Consider the following 18,571-nt stretch of genomic DNA (forward strand, 5'->3'; position numbering starts at 1 on the left):
CAGACTTTCATGTCTAGGCGTGCAGTTCTCCCGTTGAGCTGAATCCCAGTTATAGTTATACTAGCCACCACCACAAAGTACTGAGGCCACCAGAACGGAAAAGTGCATCATGGCTGGAGGTTTCCTCCCATATCATGAACCAGGCAGTACGCTTAAAATTACGTCCACCATTGCCATCATATCAAACTGACCACATCAGTCGTCAACATTCTCATCCTAATCTCCTTCTTTTTCTTTCTTTCGCTCGCTGAATGGATCTCCTCAAAAATCATCCGCGCCGGCATCATTGGCCAGATCGCCGTCGGTATAATCTACGGAACGCCACTGGCGAACATCCTGCATGCAGATTGGCAATCCACTTTCCTGGCTCTAGGTTATATTGGCTTGATACTCATCATCTTTGAAGGCGGGCTAGGAGCCCGTCTTGACCTCCTGAGGAAGAATTTCTTCCTGAGTATGATTGGCGCGGCAACAGGGGTTCTATTTCCGATCGGACTTTCCTACCTGCTCCTCTACTTAGGATTCGGCTATAGTGAGTATGCGTTACTTCGACTGAGGTTTGGAGAATAACAACATCCTGGCAGGTGCTGTTGAAACGTTCATCGTGGGAGCATCCTTGTCTGCTACCTCTCTTGGCACCACCTTTGCTGTTATCTCAACTGCTTCCAGCACCGTCGATCTCGCCCAAACTCGCGTCGGATCAATCCTCGTAAGCGCGGCTGTCATTGACGACGTTGTCGGCCTGGTAATGCTAAGGTAGAAAAATATACTTCCCCCAAAACCACTTCATTACGGTTTTCACTCATGTGAAACAGCGTCATCAGTGATCTAGGCGAACTAAGCCAAGGTCACTCTGTCAATTTAGGCTGGTTAATTGGCCGCCCGATCGTAGCCTCCATCGGCATGGCTATTGTAACCCCCATGGTAACAAAATACCTCTTCGCGCCGCTCTTCCGCCGGTATATCGAGTATCACTTCGCTCGGTTCGACCACATCTCCAATATCATCCTGATGATCTTGGTCCTCTGCGCATTCATCAGCATTGCCGCATACACGGGGACTTCCATTCTCTTTGGTGCGTTCCTGGCTGGTACATTTCTGACTTATATCCCCAGTAAACATCCAGATGGCCCGTTTGTGGTGATGAGCCGCGAGGAAGGCGAAAGGGAGGAGAATAAGAGTCCGACATTCGTACACACCTTTGAGCGGTACCTGTTGGATGTGCAGAAGTATCTTATGGAGCCGCTTTTCTTTTCAAGTGTCGGATTCGCGATTCCCTTTGTGCAGCTGTGGACGGGAAGGAGAATCTGGAGGGGTATCGTCTTTACGCTTCTGATGCTTTTTGCAAAGGTATTTAATCTCCGTCTCTCAATAAGATTATCTCTAAACATGATAACTAACAATGAGCAGCTCATCGTCGGAATTTGGGTCCCACTATGGCAATTACTTTCCGGTTCCAAATTCATGAACCGAAAGGCAGCGAAAGAGTATTCTAGAGAAGAATACCCCAGCGAAGACAGCACAAGATCAGGCTGGTCTACGGTCTGTCTTTCTGGCCTACTTCTTGGCTCGGCAATGGTTGCCCGCGGCGAGATCGGCCTCCTCATCGTCGAGGTCGGGTACAATGAGACTTCGTACGTGAGCGAGGACGCCTTTATTACCGCTGTTTGGGCGATTCTGCTTAACACGGTTCTTGGCCCTGTGGCTGTTGGGCTGCTGGTAAAATTTCATGGAAAGGACATAGAGGAGGGGGCATGGGGGCTTCAGGGGACTGCTCCTGTTGGTGGTGGTAGTGATTCAAGGATGGATCCCTCACTTGAGTGATATGCGAAACACCATTGCCTCTTCTTGCTGCTTGCTTACAAACACTCACTAGTACAAGCCATCAATCTCATGGTGGCTTTGAAGCTGTTCCACTACTTTTCAGAGGGCAATGTGAGAATGTCCTTCCCAAGTACCCTCAACATTTTAGAAGACCATCCAAGTTCGGTTCAGGAGTTTTCCCACAAATATCCAACGTTCAGTCAGCTGGCCAACTCGCCAGATGGTTGATTGCATGTATCAACCAGCTTTTGTCTCTATCACATAAACTGATTCAGTCCTGTATGCAGAATAAATGAAGTGGATCAACGACTTTAGAACCCCCCGATAAGCATGTTCATTTTCATGCCGTGACATCTCCAGATCCGAGGCAACATTGAAAAGTGATTTGTTTGACACCAACAAGCGCCAACCCCCAAGTCGACTAGCCTCTTGCAGGGATAATTTCCCCTGATGCACACACACACACACACACATCATTCTACCCCCATTTTTCTTCATTCAAGCGGTTTTCTGCTTTGATTTAGGGCTGGGCTGCATGAATTCGGTACTAAATGCCTGTTCCTGGCAATAGAACACCTAACACTTTTCCTCGGTTCCGCCTTAAGCTTACCTTTGCAGTATAGTTTCTTTCATTACACTTGGTTCAATTCTTTGGTTCTACTGGGTTATACTAGCGCTGATGTTATGGGCATGGGTCGGACGATGGGTATTTTTGGGTTTTTGGATACCTGAACAAGAAAGGTAAAGCCCGTCAAGGATGAAAGGCAATTTGAATTGACAGGTTTGTCTTTGTCTGATTTAAACAGGTTTTTGCAATAGAGATTCCGAAGGATGAGCAACAATAGATGATTTTAAACGATCCCGATGGTGGAAGAATGAGGAATGAGAGATTGGCTTTCTTCAGATGAAATAGATAACACGTCGAAAACGCACGCAGAATTGCAAAGCACAACTCGACAATGAATGCTCAGATTGATCAGGAATAGAAAACATCTTTGTTCAGAGGATCAGGTTGAAATTTGTCAGACGAGCTGCTATCCTCATCCTGTTCCACCAGAACCTCGGCCTTACAGAGCAACCAGGAAGTAGGGCCTGTCTGCAGCTGCTGCATATCTAGAGGCTGATCATTGACCGGTACAAATTGAGTGGGAGTATCGTACCGGAACACCCCTGGTCGGACAACGAGAATCACCCGGCCGCGAGGCTTAGGGACGTACACCGGATTCTTTTCTTCCTCGTCGAGAAATAACGGATGTGAGAACATAAGTCCTGTAGAAGTATCGAACTGCTTCAACTCTGGGAGTTGATGAACTCTCACTAGTCCCCCAAGCATGACCTCGTGCTTGGTGAGGGCTCGTGCACTATCTTGGAAAATCGACACCAGGCGCTCACGGCGTTCCGCCTCTTTCTCAGCATCAGTCGACTTATCTAAAAGCAGCTTAAAAAGTTTGTCTGCTAGAAGTTGATCCGCCAGCTTCCCTGCCTTGTCTGCCTGCCGCTTGCGGCTCTCAACCGCAAAAGTGTAAGGCAATTTGTCCCGAGGGGACTTTAAGGTATACATTTCATCTTCCAGGTTGGCAAGACCAAGTGTGACCATCTTCCACCAGACCGCATTGACTGGGCTTGCTATTGAAACCAGGGATGAGAGCCCCGCCTGTCAGATAAAGAAAAGTTCATTGGTTGAAAGGGGGGGTGTGAGTGGGAATGGAATTACATACACTCGTAGTATCTGTTGTATAGATATTGGAGTCGCTTAGGAAATGATGGATCATCCTTATCGGTTTCATCACGTTTCCCATCCAGGAACTCGAACGGTTTCTCGATAAAATGAGTAAAGATTGCTTTGTGGATCATTGCTTGGGCCAGGTATAGCTGAAAATCATCGCGGCAGGGGGGTGCGAGTAGTGATTTTATTGTGTCCCAAGGTTCTTGGATACAATAGTTATCGAGGCTTTGGATTATCTTCTGTTTCTGTTTCTTGGAAAGTGATGGTGTAACCTCACAAACATACTCTTCAGTCCAACGTTTGACCCTCTTTCGTAAATTCCCATAATCGCATCTATTTGAATTTATATCTGGGTTATATCCCACCCGGCCGATTGCCATGCGATTGCAGTGGCTCTTATAGGCTTCGTATGCCTCAGCTGTCAAGTGCACCGAAGGCTTTCTGCTTGGTTTAGACTCAGACGGCGGCTCGCCCTTTGAGGATTCAGTAGTATGAGGCTCAGTTGGCGTTTTGTCACTCTGGCGTGAAGCACTCTGCGGTGGATTACTCTGCGGTGGATCACTCTGGTATAGAGCACTCTGTTTTTCCTATGAGAAGATGGCAAGTGAGTAGGGGTTGGGGGACTGTCATAACTTGGGGGCAATCTGGACGGAGGGGGTTGCAGAATGGCAGATGGATGGGGAGAGCACTGACAGCCTCGGCCTTTCTCTTTCTGCTCCGTGTACATATCATGGTGCTCAAGTCGATAGTTATGCAAAGTGGGCATGAGAATGGGTATTGGAAGAGAGGTGATGGAAAGAAAGACGAGGAGAAAGAAGGGAGTTTGTATCACTCTGGGCCATCGATGTCCAATCCCGTGACTTGGTCTCGTTTCCCAAGCCTGAAAACGCCACAAGAATAACAGCAAAAACCCTCTCTTACCCCGCCTGCTGACGATTTCATTATCTTGGGAATGTACAAAGACTACCGTTACTTGGGGATGAAAATGGTACGAACCAAGGGCTACGATCTCTTTGTCTCGAACCCGTACCGATCCTACAATCAACATCACCCCCTCTCCCATTTTCCGGTTCTAAGCTCTTTCATTCTTGGTCATCATGCAGAGCTCGAGATTGGTTGTTGGCATTGATGTTGGTGCAAGCAAAACAGGTATCATCAAATCCACTAGATGCTTCCTCTCTCTGACTGTATTCATCGCTCATGCCCCAATCTGTATAGTGGTGTCCTATCAAGTTACGGCAGTTAATAATCGCCCACCAAGATTCCTATGTCTGGACGGGAGCCCGATAATACCTTCAGCAATTGCCTACTCACAGGGGGGGTTGTCGTGCTGTGTTGGCCGCCAGGCTCAGCGCCAAGAGAATTGCATTTATTGGTTAAAGCATATATTTGATGACGCTCGTGTTTTACAAGACTCTAATGATGAACTAATCAAGGAACTTGTCAAGTCGACATATGAGCACCTACCTCCAAGGCAACGCGAAGATCCTTGCCTTCTTATATCAGACTTCTTGGGCAAGATATTAGGGCACCTCATATCTGCGCTGAAAGACGAACCTGCAGTGGAAGGCCTGCCACAGGACTTCGTTTTTGCCACACCTTCGACTTGGTCAAGGACTGCTCATGTCAAGATGGAACAGGCTGTTAACTCAGCGGGGTTCACAAGACTCAACGGAGCAAGAGTCCATTTTGTTTCCGAGGCCGAGGCTGTTGCCGTATACGTCGTCAATGGAGGAGGATTTAACATGGGGCAGCTCTGCCAGGTAAGTATCCAACTAAGTGACACTGCCTCTTATGATCGACGTTGTTCACTTGATGACTGGTGCTTTTCTCCAACAGGTAGGCGACGGAGTAATGGTCGTCGACTGTGGCTCAAGTACTGTAGTACGAGCTCCATTTCCATATCACCCAGACTGTTCCTAATACTAATAGAACGAACAGGACATAACTACAATTCATGTCGACCAGCAAACCCCGTTTGACTACCAACGGCTGACTGCTTTCGCAAGTAAGCAACACCAAGGATGTCATGATCCCGACTAATTCATTACAAGGTAACGCCTGTGGAGCCGTTCAATTCCAGTCGCTCATCTATAGAGCACTGGAGAACAGTCAAGTGAATCGTCCGGTGACAAGAAGGTCCAAGCTCCCTGCGTTCGTCGATTGGGCCCGGCATAACTTCCCGTGCGGTCCTGTAAAAGCACCTGGTAGGGAGTTTCCGCACTGTGACATGGAGGAGATCTACGATACGGTTGCCGCCAAGATTATTGGCCACATTCGACAAGAAATTGATTGTGCCAATATCTGTGTTGGACGCAATGTTATCAATGTACACCACCCTTTGGTTGCTCCTCTCGCCGGATCAAGTGGCTAACATGTTTGACAGAGGCTAATTCTGGTTGGAGGCCTTAGTTGCTCTCCAGAAATCTCGGGGAGAATCCGGCGCAGGTGTCGAGACGAGTTTAATATCGTTGTCCACCAGCCAGCTGAAGAGTACGATCACCACCCTCCTCGTCATAGCACATTTCATTCTCTTCTTTTCGAGATTTATTAACACGGTATAGATATCGAGTAAAAGGTGTTTGTGCGGGTAGCACACTGTGCGGTATCTTTGGGGGCTCACAACTGTCCTTCAAGTTCTGGAAAAACTACCATCTAGTCCAAGGGCCTAATCAGTATTTTCCAATTTTCCGCAAGGTAATACGTGGTCATGGTCTGTGAAGTTGCTTCTGGTGTGTTAACCTTTTCGCAGGGAACACGTTGCAACGAAGACGCCCTGCTCGTCCCCATGAGACTGACCCGAACTGGGGATGGAAAGCACACCATTACGGTGGTAAAGAGTGACCAGCAGGGACCATATATAATAGTCGGAACAATTGACTGCAACTTATCGCTGGTCCCAGGGAACTGGCAACTTCTGGATGTCGTGATCAACTGCCGAGTCACAGTAAGGTCCGAAGAACAACACCTTCCTCCCGAGCGCATGCTCCATCTCGCTGTGCATGGAATAGTAGATGAAGGAACTCGGCTTATTGGTCACACACGAATACTCATGCAGGGTGAGTTGTGAAAGCACTGCGCTTGGGGTCTTCTTCAGTTACTGTGGGCACGACAGGTAGAGGAGAAAAGAAGGTTTGGACACACTAAAATGTAGGGTTTAGTTAGATGATTAGAATGCCATTTTCTGTACGGACTGGATTGGAGGTTGCCATTTCCAAATGCATCTCTTAGATTTTACTTCTGTAGGATCTGTCATGTAGACTGCGTATGGATGGAGTAGATGAACGGAAGCTGTACGCCTATTAGGGCACAATCATACAGTCTACTGCCCCTTACCACGGTACCAAAGGATTGTCATAAGCGCAGTTAAAGAAGCATAAACATGACTCGAGGATGACAACACAAACACTACAGTACTAAGCACTTGACTGCTTATCCCCTGACTCAAAGGCCTCTCGTGCATCTCAGTGGTTTCTATCATTTTTCAAGACCCCCACTGTCAGAGCCTATACCCTTCTTATGGAAGGACTTCTTCCAATCATCATGAAGGAATAGCCTTCCCCCAGTAGAGTATTCTAGACTTGCTAGCATTCCACTTACAGGAACAGAACATTCTCGCACCAGGGTCACACTACACCGACCGCACACTGACCGGGCGGCAGGTGCATCTCAATCCTGCCACGCGCTTGCTCTGTTTGAGGCAGAAAGAAAATATCGCCTGTCCTAATAACATACATGACCAACCATATCTTTATAAAATCCCACAAGCCCACTTCCCAGACGAAAAAAGAAAAGAAAATGAGGCGATTTACGAGACCAATGAGAAAGTATCTCCAATCCCTGAAAGCCTCTCAATATCATTCGGTCGGATTGGATATTGTTCAATTTTGACAAATTGACGCGGCCGCCTGCATCGGATCCCGGACTCCTATGCCCCCTCCCTCATGCTTGTATATGCAGTTCATTTGGCGATGAAGTCTTCGTATAATAGCCGCTCTCTCTACAGGTGGTCACCGATGCGAACGAGGAAATCGTAGTGCGTGGAGCCCTATATTCCTGTCAGGATAAGGCCCCCAGTTTTCTTGGCTGGGTGCAGGCGATTCCGCTAGGTGGTGTCTGTGTGGAGGGCCTTGTAAAGGAAGGACGCAAAGAGGCAGATATGACTAGACTATTCTGGGAAGTGTTAACTTGTTGCATCAGACTCTGTAGATAATTGTGCTCATCGCTGTGGTAGTGGTGATGGAGCATCCATCTGAGGCGTGTGTGTGGCGAGAAGGAATGGTGGCAGACGAGAACTTGGGATTAAGAACCAGAATTATCGGAGTTGGTGGCTATCGAAGGAGCATTCACTTTCAGCTTGATTTGAGAGTGTCAGTATTCCCATGGCGTTTGTTTCGTGGGGGGGATGGTGACAGACGAAGATGAAATACACCTTTAGGGTAGGGAGCAAGAACTCGTGCTAGATCAATCCTCTCCGTAATCAGTGGGCTCGTGATGTCCCTCCCGTCTGCGGAAAGTGTCTCGGGTTTCGGAGGGTAACAAGGACAGTACAAGCTCTTCTCATCTGTTACGCCTTCTGGACCATACTGTGCCTTATGCATGGGTATTGTTTCACGCGTCTAGCCTTACGAGGGCCATATTGACAAGAGGAAAAGATCCTAGGTGTTATTTTCATGTTGTCTAAGCTCAGAAGGTAGGCGATGACAGGAAATGGAGGGTCTGAAAAATTGGTTATCAGGAACTGACTGTATGCAAAATAGAGGATGTGGATAATATACGAGGGTATGGTGTCAGCTTCTTAGGCCAGATCAAGCTTCATTAGGAGGATGATCTATCAGTCATCGTAGTGAATTGGTTCTGCCCAGCCGCTATCACGTTTGCACATCTTGCACATCTCGATGCCACATATTGCTACATCTACCAAGTGAATATGGTTGAGAATAGCCAAGAAACTTATTATTGGCTGATAATGCCTGCTACTGTGCATGTACTCCGAACTGGGCGTAGAGATGGGCCTGAATGGGACAGATTCTGAGAACTCGACTAGTATTTCCCCAGGATAGTCCTCACATCATTACCAGTGTTCATGGGGTTTAGCAGTTACAGGCCTTGTCGACTTTCCAAAGAGGGATGGACAAGAGAGACCCCCTGATTTGATAGATATAAGTGCAGGCATGCATTTCAAGCGCAGGTTTGACAATCAATAGTAGGCTTACTCCCGGTAACCCCCACCTCTCCATTCCAGTCTTCATGGAAGCATTGGGTGAAATAGACACTTCTCGGCTTTTATCAGCTCTAAAGGATAAGATCGCTCAGAATCTAACAAGCTAGAGATCATCAAAATGGCGCATTATCTCCTCTTGGGACAGACATGTCAAATGGTCGAAGAGACAGGTTTAATGATTCCTTAGACAAAAGAGAGGGGTTGAGAAGGACAACTGCTGTGGAAAGACAGAATAGAATAGAATAGACCAAGAAAAGACTTAGGATGAAAGTAAAACAAAGAGAATAAGAAAAAAAAGAGATGGGCCCGAACCGCGATTCGAACGCGGGGCCTCTCGCACCCAAAGCGAGAATCATACCTATTATTTAGTTAGACACTGAAAACGAGACTCAACATTTAGTTGAGGGCTGCTTACCACTAGACCATCCGGGCTCGTATACGTATTTACGAGGGAAATGGAAAACAAACGGTAAGAGAGGGAATGATCACGAAAAGTAAAGTCAAAAAAGAAGGAAGATAGGCCCGAACCGCGATTCGAACGCGGGACCTCTCGCACCCAAAGCGAGAATCATACCTATGAATTTGTTAGACGATGAAGGGTTGTGGAATATTTGATTCGATAAAGCTTACCACTAGACCATCCGGGCTCGTATGTGGGGTTCTTTGAGCTTTTCCTTTAAATATACGAAAGAAAACTTGGCCCATAATAAGTTTTGTTGCCGTTGGTGTACCGTTGGCAGTGGTCAAATATATACTATGTTTATATGTTTTCGACTGCCGGAACGCTGGAAGAATTTTACATTGTCCGCTTTTCAATGGTTCCAGCTCCATAACGCTTATTCATCGCCGTTGGGGACCCATTCTTCATATCTACAGTGACCGTGCGTTTACATTTATATATGATGATTATCTTGGGTTTTTTTTTTCTATATGGTTTTACGGAGTAGTAGATTATTGCTTTCTGACCCACCCAGAAAGCAAGTTGAGTCATCGCACATCTGGGATAACTAGAATTTACAGCTCAGAATGACCTCCAATATATCACTCAACAGCCTAGTTTCATTATCCATTTTCTATCGAGATAGCCCGGATTCCACTTCGATATACAGGTAGACCTCTACAAAATGTGATTCAGCCCTAATGTATGGGCCTATGCTCGCACAAATGGTGGGAATGGTTATGGTCTGACAATCAGGTCACTGTATCATAGAAGCTCAGTTTTGCATGCTATGAAATGTGGATGTAACCTTTGCGTATAGTTATTTACTAGACAAGTACTACAATTCTGGCTCGGTGTTGACAGACACATGTTCTTGTAGCCTAGTCTGAATGTATATATATCCGATAACGGCAGATCATTTGAGTTAGTTAGTGCTGTTCTTTTAGTAGTAGTATCTGCAGCTGGACCATGCACCACCAGCTAGTGATGCATAGCTGCCAGGCACTCAAAAATAGTCACGATTGCTTGGGGGTTGCCCTCGATGGACCGAGGGGATTTAACAGTCATGTTAATGAAGAGGGTTGGTGTTTACGGAACCCGACTGGGCACCTACACGTAGATAGCATCAAAGCAATCACCATGTCCCTCGGTCCAATGCCACTGAGTAGAGCAATTAATAACTCGCGATTATAGGTCGTGGTATATCGTAGAGTTTATCATATATGACGGTTAGATACCACACCACTAGTACCGAGCATTCGAGAGCGGCCTGACCGGTGAGTGCACTTCAGGCCAAATTAGCTCTAAGACCGGCGTCTAAATCCCGTCGAAGGAAAGAGCACCAAACGGGGCATACGCTTAAACTTATGGGCAGATCTTCAACCAATCTTTCTTACGCTGGGAGGTGGTACTTATGGACTGCCTGAAGCAGAGTCCGGCTCATTCAATACATCCAACGGCCGTAGTCACGTCCCATCATTGATGAGGTATCTTCTTTCGGGTTCCCGCAAATCTGCTGCAATGTCTTCCTTGGATGGATCGGAGGTCCCTGGTAGCTCGCTGCTGCCATTATATCCCATGGAGTAGAAGAGCGCCAGCCCGTACGCGGTAAAATATGTCTTGGGATGCCGAGGACCGAGTTGCTCTGCAAACATTCGGAGACTATCTTCGACAGCAAGCCAGTTAACCCGTTGACATCATCTCTGTTGAATGCTGCCTCAGAATTCGCGACAGTTGTGTCCCATAGGATCCCCTCAGTTGTCGACCCTGTCCCGATAGCCTCTGCCGCTGAATTCAGGACATTCGATGAAGAAGACGGCTGGACAAGATGAGAGTTTCCCGATGACCTAGAGGCGAGCAATGAGCCACGGATAATACTATCGCCGCGATAACATTAACATGCATTGGACGGGTATCACGTGATATAGATTAAGGGGTCAATAGTTAAACAAAGATCTGGACGCAATCTGATAAACGTCTGCAAGTGAATGTCAAAATAGTCAGATAAGGTGACAACACGCATATTAGAACGCTAGCTCTATGCCACACCACCCGACTACTAATTCTATAAAAATATCACCATCCGCAACAGTAGTAGTATGGAGTAGATCTGAATAATGATCAGCCACAGGGTGGGACCGGGATGCGAGGCGCAGCAGCGGAGAACCATTCCACGCCAATCCGATCTGGGCAAGTAGTACGTACCGACTTTTGGTAGCTGTACTGATTCGGACCCGATTCCAACTCACCTCTTTTTCTCCCCGTGCGTTGGCCTTCTCTTTCATTCATTCCTTCATTTGTCGCTGCTTTGGTCTTTCCCGCACCTCCTCTCTGCCCAATTTCCTGCCATTGGGAGCCTTGTTGCTGTTAGGATTCGACTCCCTCTTGAAACAGCGGTTCTTTCAATGTATAGATAGAGTGGTGTTTCAGTTCTGTGCCGGACCCATCTCTGCCCTTTCAAAAAGTTCCACACATTCTTTTATCATTTTCATTCAATCTCAGTTTTTCTTTACATACATAGATTTGTTGTTTGATATTATAGGGTGATCGTCAATCGCCCTCGGAACCGTTATCCGATAATTAACAGGGGTATTGGATACTCAGCAGAGAGACCATGTTGTATCGCAATGTTCAACGGTCCGTGATCTCTTTCTCTCGGGCTGGCCTGCGGACGCCTCCCAGGACAACCAACACCACCACCACCACTACTACTGCCCGCATAACAACACCCTCCTATCAACGGGGGTTCTCACAGGGCCAGATACGGAGAAATACAGACTCCCCTTCTTCCGAACAAAATGCCACAAAGGAAGGTAAAAGACGGAAGAGCGATGACTCGGAAGAGGAACCTACTTTACGCTCGACGTTGCTGAAGATGGGGGAGTCTGCAGCTACTACTCTTGCTTCAATGGCTGTTCTTGGGTAAGATATCATTGTCATCTTCCAATGATCTTTTCTTCTTGCTAATGACTGCTAGTATGGTTGGATACGCGTACCATCGATACTACAAGTATCTCATCCTGGAGAAGATGGAAAACGCCTTCAAACCGGGCGATCCGGCCCTCGAGCTGGCCGGTGTGGAAGATGGAAAGCACCAGTCTGGCTATGAGGAGCATTGGGTGCATCGCGATGAGCAAGCCAGGATGGACAGAATCATCTCCGGTCATGCCGGAGGTCGGTATTACCTGCTGGTAGGCGAAAAGGGGACTGGAAAGACGTCGATGCTTCTAGAGGCCATGCGCAAGATTGATGGTGAAGGGTGTGCCATGTTCGAAGCCCATGCTGATCTCGAGCTCTTCCGGATTCGTCTGGGAAAGGCTTTGGACTATGAATTTCACGAAGAGTAGGTCTACTAGAGTATTCTTCTCCTATGTGTGGGCTGGGGTGCTGACGCCATCTGAACAGCTACATCGGCAGCCTTTTCAGCATCAAGGGCCCTCGGGACACTACCGCTCTTCTTGATATCGAGCGTGCTTTCAACAAACTGGAAAAGGTTGCTCTTGCCAGAAGGCGCAGCAAGAAGTCGCCCTTGGTCTTGATCATTAACAGCGCGCACCTGATTCGAGACGATCACGACGGCCAGGATCTTCTTGAGGCCATCCAGCAACGGGCCGAACAGTGGGCTGCAAGTGGACTGGTGACGACAGGTAAGCCTTATTACAGATACCATACGTTTACTTGTTAGTATTGACGGAAACAGTCCTCAACAGCGACGAGTACTGGGTCTATGAACGCCTGAAGAAGTATGCTACCAGGATGGAGGTCATCCCCGTGCGGGACCTCCCTAAAGACCGGGCAATGGAAGCCCTGAAGAAGTACCGCAAGCAGTACTTTGGCCAGGAATTGACTCATGAGGAGCTCGAGGAAGTGTACAATCTCGTTGGCGGCCGACTGTCCTACTTGAACCGAGTTGCCAAGGCTCTAGACTACAGGAAGCTCTGTGAGAGCATCTGCGAGGCCGAGAAGACTTGGTTCCTCAACAAGTGCTGGATCCTGGGACCTGAGATGGATGACGATGTGATGGACCAGCAGAAATATGCTGTGAGTGTAACCCTCTTCGTCGATATTAGAGACCGGCGCACTGACCGAGAGGTAGTCTGCGGCAATGGTGCTAGCAAAGGCACTCGTGGACAAGGGGGAGGAAATGGACAAGACGTATGATCCGAAACTGGGCCACATTCTCCCAGAGATTCCTCTCCATGAAGCGCGACAAATTATGACGCGCGCGGACTTCATCCAGAGCTATGACCATGAAAACATCTTCACGATCGACTCGCGGGCGATGGTGCGTGCGGATTCGGTGCCCATGCAGAATGCATTCAAGGAGATCTGTGGCTGGCCAGGATTCGACAAGCACCTGGAAGGCACTCTTACGCGCATTGGAGACATTGAGAGCTTGGGACGTACTCGGGAGCTTACGATCAAGGACCTCTGGAACCAGGGCAAGTATCAACTGGTTATGCGGGACCACAACGGTCGTGAGCAGGGTGCGGCAGAGTTCTCTGTTGTGGAGCAAGCAGTGGACAAGGAGGATAACTGAAGATCAGCTCAACCTGGTCAGCCTGTACGATGTAAATAGAAGCAGATGGGAGATTCTCTGGGACACCTGATCTCGGGGGATATTTTTGAGTGTACTACTACTACATGTGCCACATGGTTGGGAAGGTGGCTTAACCGATCCATGTATTTAGATGATCCGATTCGAAGCCACTTACGACTATCTTATAGAATACCAACTAACTGCATCAAATTCTTGGACCTTTGGATTCTTTTGGGGGCATCGTCACGGTGACATCATGGCCGGGGTGCCTCTCACCGCCCGGCAGCACTTTCTGACCATCGCATCATCCCAGCCTCATCTTTATTTGGCTGCTGTCGTTTTGCACACCTCCCTTTCCTCCCTTCCTCCCCTCCTCCCCTCTTCCTGATCTCTCCGACTCAGTCTATCACACCATCAATTCACACCCGCTCACAAACAACCCTACCCACCAAGAAAACAATGGCTCCCCGCAAGAAAGAAGTCCTCTCCGCGGTAACAGCAGCCGACGACGACACCGCCGAGAAGACGACGCGCCAGCTGCGACACAAGACGCGCCTGGATCGCATCCACCCCGCCGTGCGCTTCATCCTCGCCGTGTTTGGCAGCTTGGCATTGAGCTCGACTCTCTTCTCCCTGACGACTGGGATCACACTCGGCGAATTGGGCCGTGTGAGCAAACACCTCGAGACATGGTGGGAAGTGGGAGGTCTGATGGCCTGGAAGGCCGTCGAGGTTGGACTCGCCTGGATCATGGGCTTTGACGGTATTCATTCATCCCCGTATAACCCCATATCATTATTAGTGAAACTAATTCATCGCAACTCAAGGCCGCGACGTTCTCTCCTTCACCTACCTCACTCACCTACCCACCTTCAGCCTCCTCTCGACCTTCTACAGTCTGCGCCCAACTACAATCCTAACCAGCTACTTCATCACCCTCCTCTCCACCACCCTCCCCTTTGTCCTCCTCCGCAATCCCACCCCCCTCCATTCCTTCTCGGATTCCACACGCATCCCTAACCGCTCCATCCTCACCGACCGTCCAACCACCATCTACACCACCATCGCCGCGGCTGCCATCTTTACCGTCACCCTCTCCCTCAGCTACGCCACACCATGGCTCCCCACCACCCTCGTCACCCACTTCCAAGACATCCCCGACGTCACCGCCATCCACGCCGGTCCCGCCGCTCTCCCGGGCCTATTCCTCTCCCTCCTCCCCGCTGGCTTGGCGGCGCGCGATTTCCTCTTTGCCAGCTCGACGGGTGCATCCTCTAGAAACTCCAAAAAGAACAGCAACAACAACAACAACAAGAACAAGGAGGGAACATCCAGCCCCGAAGGCGAGTACCTAGCCTACACCGCCTACCGCAAAACGTGGGGCGCCCTGTCCCGCAAGACGCAAGTGCTGGTGTCCCGCACGGCGCTTCTGGCGAGTATGTTGTTCGCGAACACGGTCGTGCAGGTTGCAGGGACAGTGAACCAGGTGGACGCCGAGGGCGCAATGGCCTGGGGTGCCGTGTGGGCCATCGCGGCAGTTGTTACGGGTGCGATGTGTGGATGGATTGAGGCTGTGGATGGGGTATAGTTTTGATCACTTTGTTCACCATCAGGTTGAGGAGAATTTCAAATTTTCTTTTCTTTATTTGATTTATGGTGTGTTATTCATACGAAGATTATGTTTCAAAAAGTCATTGACATGAGCTGGTCACATCACAGTTTCTTGGCAGTAATGCATAGTAACTAATGAGTACATGTACAACCATTCACGTGACCTAAGACCATAATCACGTGAAACACTTTTACATTAGTTTGTGCATCACGTGAAAGTGTAGCCTACATGTATATGATCACGTGGCGCATAAGGAACGCGCGTTGCTAATGACTACTGGTAAAATCACCACCTCCGTAGAGACGACGACGACGACGGCGACGACAATAGTAGTTAAATAGTAGTGACACACTCCTATACCCTCTACTACATACTTCTATCAAAACCTCATGCATCTAATTATCAAACATTCCAACTACCCATACATCTATCTACTAACCCGAAAGGGAATTGAACCCTAATTCGGGGAAACAGTTACTAAAGTAACAATAAATACTACTAGTATTGCCCACTTGCTTATAGTATGGCGGAGGAAGACAAGGAGTATGCTATACTAATGTGGATATACAGAGTGATCTGAGAATAAAAATAGATGCGTAAGTACTGTGTAGGAAGTTGGAGGGGATTCATATAATGGGATGGGAATGATGATGTTTAGCTTGGGGTTCAGGTTTGAGCTAAGCTACGGCGGGATCTAGTAGAGGAATTAGAGAGTTCAAAGGTAGAAGAGGTAAGAGGTAAGCCCGAAAGTTGATATTAGTATCTAGTGGTTGATGGTTGATGATAGAAAGGTAGCGACTGACAAATGAAAAGATCGACAGAGTTGAAAACTAACAAAGGGTAAAAAGGGCAAAAAAAAAAAAAAAAAAAGAGACAAACAGAGAAGAAACTAGGTAAACCCGAAATATAATAGCAAAACGATTCTTGCTCAGACATAACAAGCACTCTTCCTCCCTACTTCTCCCATCGCTCATTCACCATCTTTGTATGTTTGTAGGGTAGTATTCCCCCCCCTTCCCTCCTTCTCCTTCTCCTTCATTTTCTCCCTCGCCTTCGTCTTTGCCTTTGCCATTTCCTTCTTCACCTCCATCATTGTCCACCCCCTCGTACTTGGTAGGATCAATATCGTCAGCAACAGCGGCGGCCCATCGAGCCCGGGCCCCTGGCCCCGTCGGCTCCGTCAGAACCCCCGCATGAAGGAGTTGGATAGGAGGTAACGGTCGCCAGTTCACACCTGCAATGGTATCATGATAGCTGTAGCGCGGATGTGTCATAAGAAGAATCCGAGCACCGTGTTGAGGCTCGAAGCCGGCATGAAAGTAATGAGATAGCATGGTATCCGAATGCTGATCAAATGTTGCAAGCTCAGGCAGTCGCTCAACCACAAGGTTTCCAAAGAGACCAGCTTGGCCGGCAATCAACTCCCGAGCTGCAAGCTCTAGAACAATGCGGATAAGTTGAGATCGCGGGAGGCCTGCAACTCTGGGCTCACTGAGTCATCAAGTAGGAGTTGGAAAAGTCGGCACCCTCGCAGCTCTTCCTCATAGGACTTCACGAGGGCTGCGCGATGCTCTTGCGTGGCGCGACTGAGTGGTGTGTGGTCGGGACCACCTATGAGGAAGTCTTGCACGGTGCAGATGCTCACGAGGGTTGATTTCCACCATGCTGCATTCACGGGCAATACTATAGAGTAGGGCCAAGTGTTAGTGAGTTTGAACTTATTAGTTGCGAGGGGGAGGGGAGGGGAGGGGAGGAGGATGGCAGACTTGAGATGGAACTTACTTCGCTTGAACTCCTCGTATATATAGTCAAGTCTCTTGTGAAAGTTGGCATCCCCGTGCTGGTCGGTTGCATCCATCTTGGCAGGCAAGTGCCAGAAGGGAGAGGTGGCAAACTTTTTGTAGATGAACTGGTGGAGCATGGCCTCTAGCAAGACTTTGCCAAACTCCAAGCGAGCAACAGGAGGAAGGGAGGAATGAATCTTATCCCAGTCATCTTGGACACAATGTCCTTCCAGACTGGCGATAATGGCCTGTTTGTCATCATTGGAGAGATGGGACATAGGTTGAGCTTTACCATATTGCCAAGCAAAACTGTGGACCTCCATTTCAATTTTACAAAATCCCATCATGAAGTCTTCCGGCGTAGATCTCATGTGTGGCCCTACCACGAAGGCCATGTTGAAATAATGCTCAATCATGTTACTAAACTCCTTTCGCTGACAGAGGTACTTTTGAGCAGGGTACAGAGCTGGTCCCCCCTCCTCCTCCATGTCCGACAGAGTGCGTTTGGACTGATTCTGGGGACTCTGGGGGCTCTGGGGACTCTGGGGACTCTGGGGAATCTGGGGACTCTGGGGGCTGTCCATGATGAGTAGTGTGACGCAAAGACCAAGTAGAAGCAGGTAACTTTGGGTTGAAGTTTGTTCAGGAGATGTTGGAGAGAGGATATTGCAGAGTTTGGGGGAGAGTGTGTGGATGAGAAGGAGAGCGATGGACGATGGAGGGAAACCGCGCAGGTTGAAAAGGGGGAAAGGCGACTGATCTTCATTCATCCATTCATTCATCCATTCATCCATTCAGCCAGTTCCTTTGCTGCTCATTGGCCCTTTGGCCCTTAGGTCGACCCGGCTCTTTGTGTGATGTGAGGCATCAATCCATCCGCAAATCTAGCCCGCGTGAGGGTTTCAGCCGCAATAAACCTTCTTGGATGCCATGCGATTGACTGGTAGATCAGTTAAGACAGGGGGAGGGACCCCGTGTGCGTAAGCGTGACAGAGAGAGACATGGCCAGGTCATGAGATGAACGTGTGAACGGGATGCCGTTCTGGTGTTGTTCAAATATAGCAATCATAGTTAATAGTAGGAGTAGTAGTAACTCCGAACCTCCCAGAGATGAGATATCGGCAAACATAAATAGGGCCAGCTGATTGCACTTCCCTCTCCATTTTCTTAATCTCATCATTATCATCATCATCATCCTTCACAGTATATGTGTATTCAGCTGGTTTTGAATATACCCCTTAGTATCTTTCCACAATCTCCTCTTTATCAACCAACCAACCAATTCGTTGCCCAGTACCGTGTCCACCATGGAACAAAACCACATCGTCGTTTCCATCGATTTTGGCGCGTATAAAACCAGCAAGTTCCTCCTTTCTTCTTGTTTGTTCTTGTTTCTTATTGTTTTTCTTTTCTTTCCTTTCC

At 48.3% G+C, this 18,571-nt stretch overlaps 9 protein-coding genes and 2 non-coding genes across 11 annotated transcripts in view; 5 read left to right on the forward strand and 6 right to left on the reverse strand.

Moving 5' to 3' along the window:
- Positions 1 to 109: 109 nt before the first annotated feature.
- ASPBRDRAFT_169840 (cation:proton antiporter) lies at positions 110 to 2,168 on the forward strand (the record flags this gene model as incomplete). The annotated part of the gene is made up of 5 exons (XM_067619663.1): positions 110 to 146; positions 200 to 532; positions 585 to 756; positions 816 to 1,350; positions 1,411 to 2,168. 5 exons carry the CDS (start codon positions 110 to 112, stop codon positions 1,822 to 1,824), a joined length of 1,491 nt encoding a protein of 496 aa, XP_067483408.1. The 3' UTR covers positions 1,825 to 2,168.
- A 185-nt stretch (positions 2,169 to 2,353) lies between these two features.
- On the reverse strand, positions 2,354 to 4,323 carry ASPBRDRAFT_169843 (uncharacterized protein). The gene is made up of 3 exons (XM_067619664.1): positions 4,244 to 4,323; positions 3,543 to 4,137; positions 2,354 to 3,450 (listed from the first exon to the last, which is right to left on the reverse strand). Exons 1-3 carry the CDS (start codon positions 4,280 to 4,282, stop codon positions 2,801 to 2,803), a joined length of 1,284 nt encoding a protein of 427 aa, XP_067483409.1. The 5' UTR covers positions 4,283 to 4,323; the 3' UTR covers positions 2,354 to 2,800.
- Positions 4,324 to 4,500: 177 nt separating this feature from the next.
- ASPBRDRAFT_203827 (Hsp70 family protein) lies at positions 4,501 to 6,744 on the forward strand. The gene is made up of 8 exons (XM_067621680.1): positions 4,501 to 4,699; positions 4,769 to 5,313; positions 5,390 to 5,434; positions 5,492 to 5,558; positions 5,605 to 5,879; positions 5,937 to 6,043; positions 6,115 to 6,247; positions 6,303 to 6,744. The coding sequence occupies exons 1-8, from the start codon at positions 4,648 to 4,650 to the stop codon at positions 6,618 to 6,620; spliced, it is 1,542 nt and encodes a 513-aa protein (XP_067483410.1). The 5' UTR covers positions 4,501 to 4,647; the 3' UTR covers positions 6,621 to 6,744.
- Positions 6,745 to 8,700: 1,956 nt separating this feature from the next.
- ASPBRDRAFT_396975 (uncharacterized protein) lies at positions 8,701 to 9,235 on the reverse strand. The gene is made up of 2 exons (XM_067624196.1): positions 9,190 to 9,235; positions 8,701 to 9,132 (listed from the first exon to the last, which is right to left on the reverse strand). The coding sequence occupies exon 2, from the start codon at positions 9,128 to 9,130 to the stop codon at positions 8,888 to 8,890; it is 243 nt and encodes an 80-aa protein (XP_067483411.1). The 5' UTR covers positions 9,131 to 9,132; positions 9,190 to 9,235; the 3' UTR covers positions 8,701 to 8,887.
- On the reverse strand, positions 9,078 to 9,206 carry ASPBRDRAFT_t49. Its single transcript has one exon. It is a non-coding gene; the product is annotated as a tRNA-Phe (tRNA).
- A 58-nt stretch (positions 9,236 to 9,293) lies between the features above and the next one.
- Positions 9,294 to 9,421, reverse strand: ASPBRDRAFT_t48. The gene has a single exon. It is a non-coding gene; the product is annotated as a tRNA-Leu (tRNA).
- Positions 9,422 to 10,561: 1,140 nt separating this feature from the next.
- ASPBRDRAFT_62391 (uncharacterized protein) lies at positions 10,562 to 11,502 on the reverse strand (the record flags this gene model as incomplete). The annotated part of the gene is given in 3 exon segments (XM_067628366.1): positions 10,562 to 11,090; positions 11,263 to 11,399; positions 11,419 to 11,502. 3 exon segments carry the CDS (start codon positions 11,500 to 11,502, stop codon positions 10,658 to 10,660), a joined length of 654 nt encoding a protein of 217 aa, XP_067483412.1. The 3' UTR covers positions 10,562 to 10,657.
- Positions 11,503 to 11,827: 325 nt separating this feature from the next.
- On the forward strand, positions 11,828 to 13,753 carry ASPBRDRAFT_192333 (ATP-binding protein; the record flags this gene model as incomplete). Its single annotated transcript, XM_067620469.1, has 5 exons — positions 11,828 to 12,135; positions 12,191 to 12,556; positions 12,619 to 12,860; positions 12,914 to 13,254; positions 13,310 to 13,753. The coding sequence occupies 5 exons, from the start codon at positions 11,828 to 11,830 to the stop codon at positions 13,751 to 13,753; spliced, it is 1,701 nt and encodes a 566-aa protein (XP_067483413.1).
- Positions 13,754 to 14,088: 335 nt separating this feature from the next.
- On the forward strand, positions 14,089 to 15,535 carry ASPBRDRAFT_203829 (uncharacterized protein). Its single transcript, XM_067621681.1, has 2 exons — positions 14,089 to 14,516; positions 14,581 to 15,535. Exons 1-2 carry the CDS (start codon positions 14,213 to 14,215, stop codon positions 15,339 to 15,341), a joined length of 1,065 nt encoding a protein of 354 aa, XP_067483414.1. The 5' UTR covers positions 14,089 to 14,212; the 3' UTR covers positions 15,342 to 15,535.
- A 729-nt stretch (positions 15,536 to 16,264) lies between these two features.
- ASPBRDRAFT_203830 (uncharacterized protein) lies at positions 16,265 to 17,809 on the reverse strand. The gene is made up of 3 exons (XM_067621682.1): positions 17,148 to 17,809; positions 16,892 to 17,048; positions 16,265 to 16,847 (listed from the first exon to the last, which is right to left on the reverse strand). The coding sequence occupies exons 1-3, from the start codon at positions 17,731 to 17,733 to the stop codon at positions 16,340 to 16,342; spliced, it is 1,251 nt and encodes a 416-aa protein (XP_067483415.1). The 5' UTR covers positions 17,734 to 17,809; the 3' UTR covers positions 16,265 to 16,339.
- Positions 17,810 to 18,268: 459 nt separating this feature from the next.
- Positions 18,269 to 18,571, forward strand: part of ASPBRDRAFT_72187 (Hsp70 family protein) — a gene marked incomplete at its 3' end in the record, with an annotated part of 2,429 nt that continues 2,126 nt past the window's right edge. Inside the window, exon 1 of the mRNA XM_067629156.1 lies at positions 18,269 to 18,508. Within this exon, the coding sequence (XP_067483416.1) occupies positions 18,457 to 18,508 (52 nt within the window). The 5' untranslated portion in view covers positions 18,269 to 18,456. The remainder of the gene's footprint in view (positions 18,509 to 18,571) is intronic.

This window comes from Aspergillus brasiliensis (genome assembly GCF_001889945.1).
Source record: "Aspergillus brasiliensis CBS 101740 unplaced genomic scaffold ASPBRscaffold_2, whole genome shotgun sequence".
Classification (NCBI taxonomy): Eukaryota; Fungi; Ascomycota; class Eurotiomycetes; order Eurotiales; family Aspergillaceae; genus Aspergillus; species Aspergillus brasiliensis.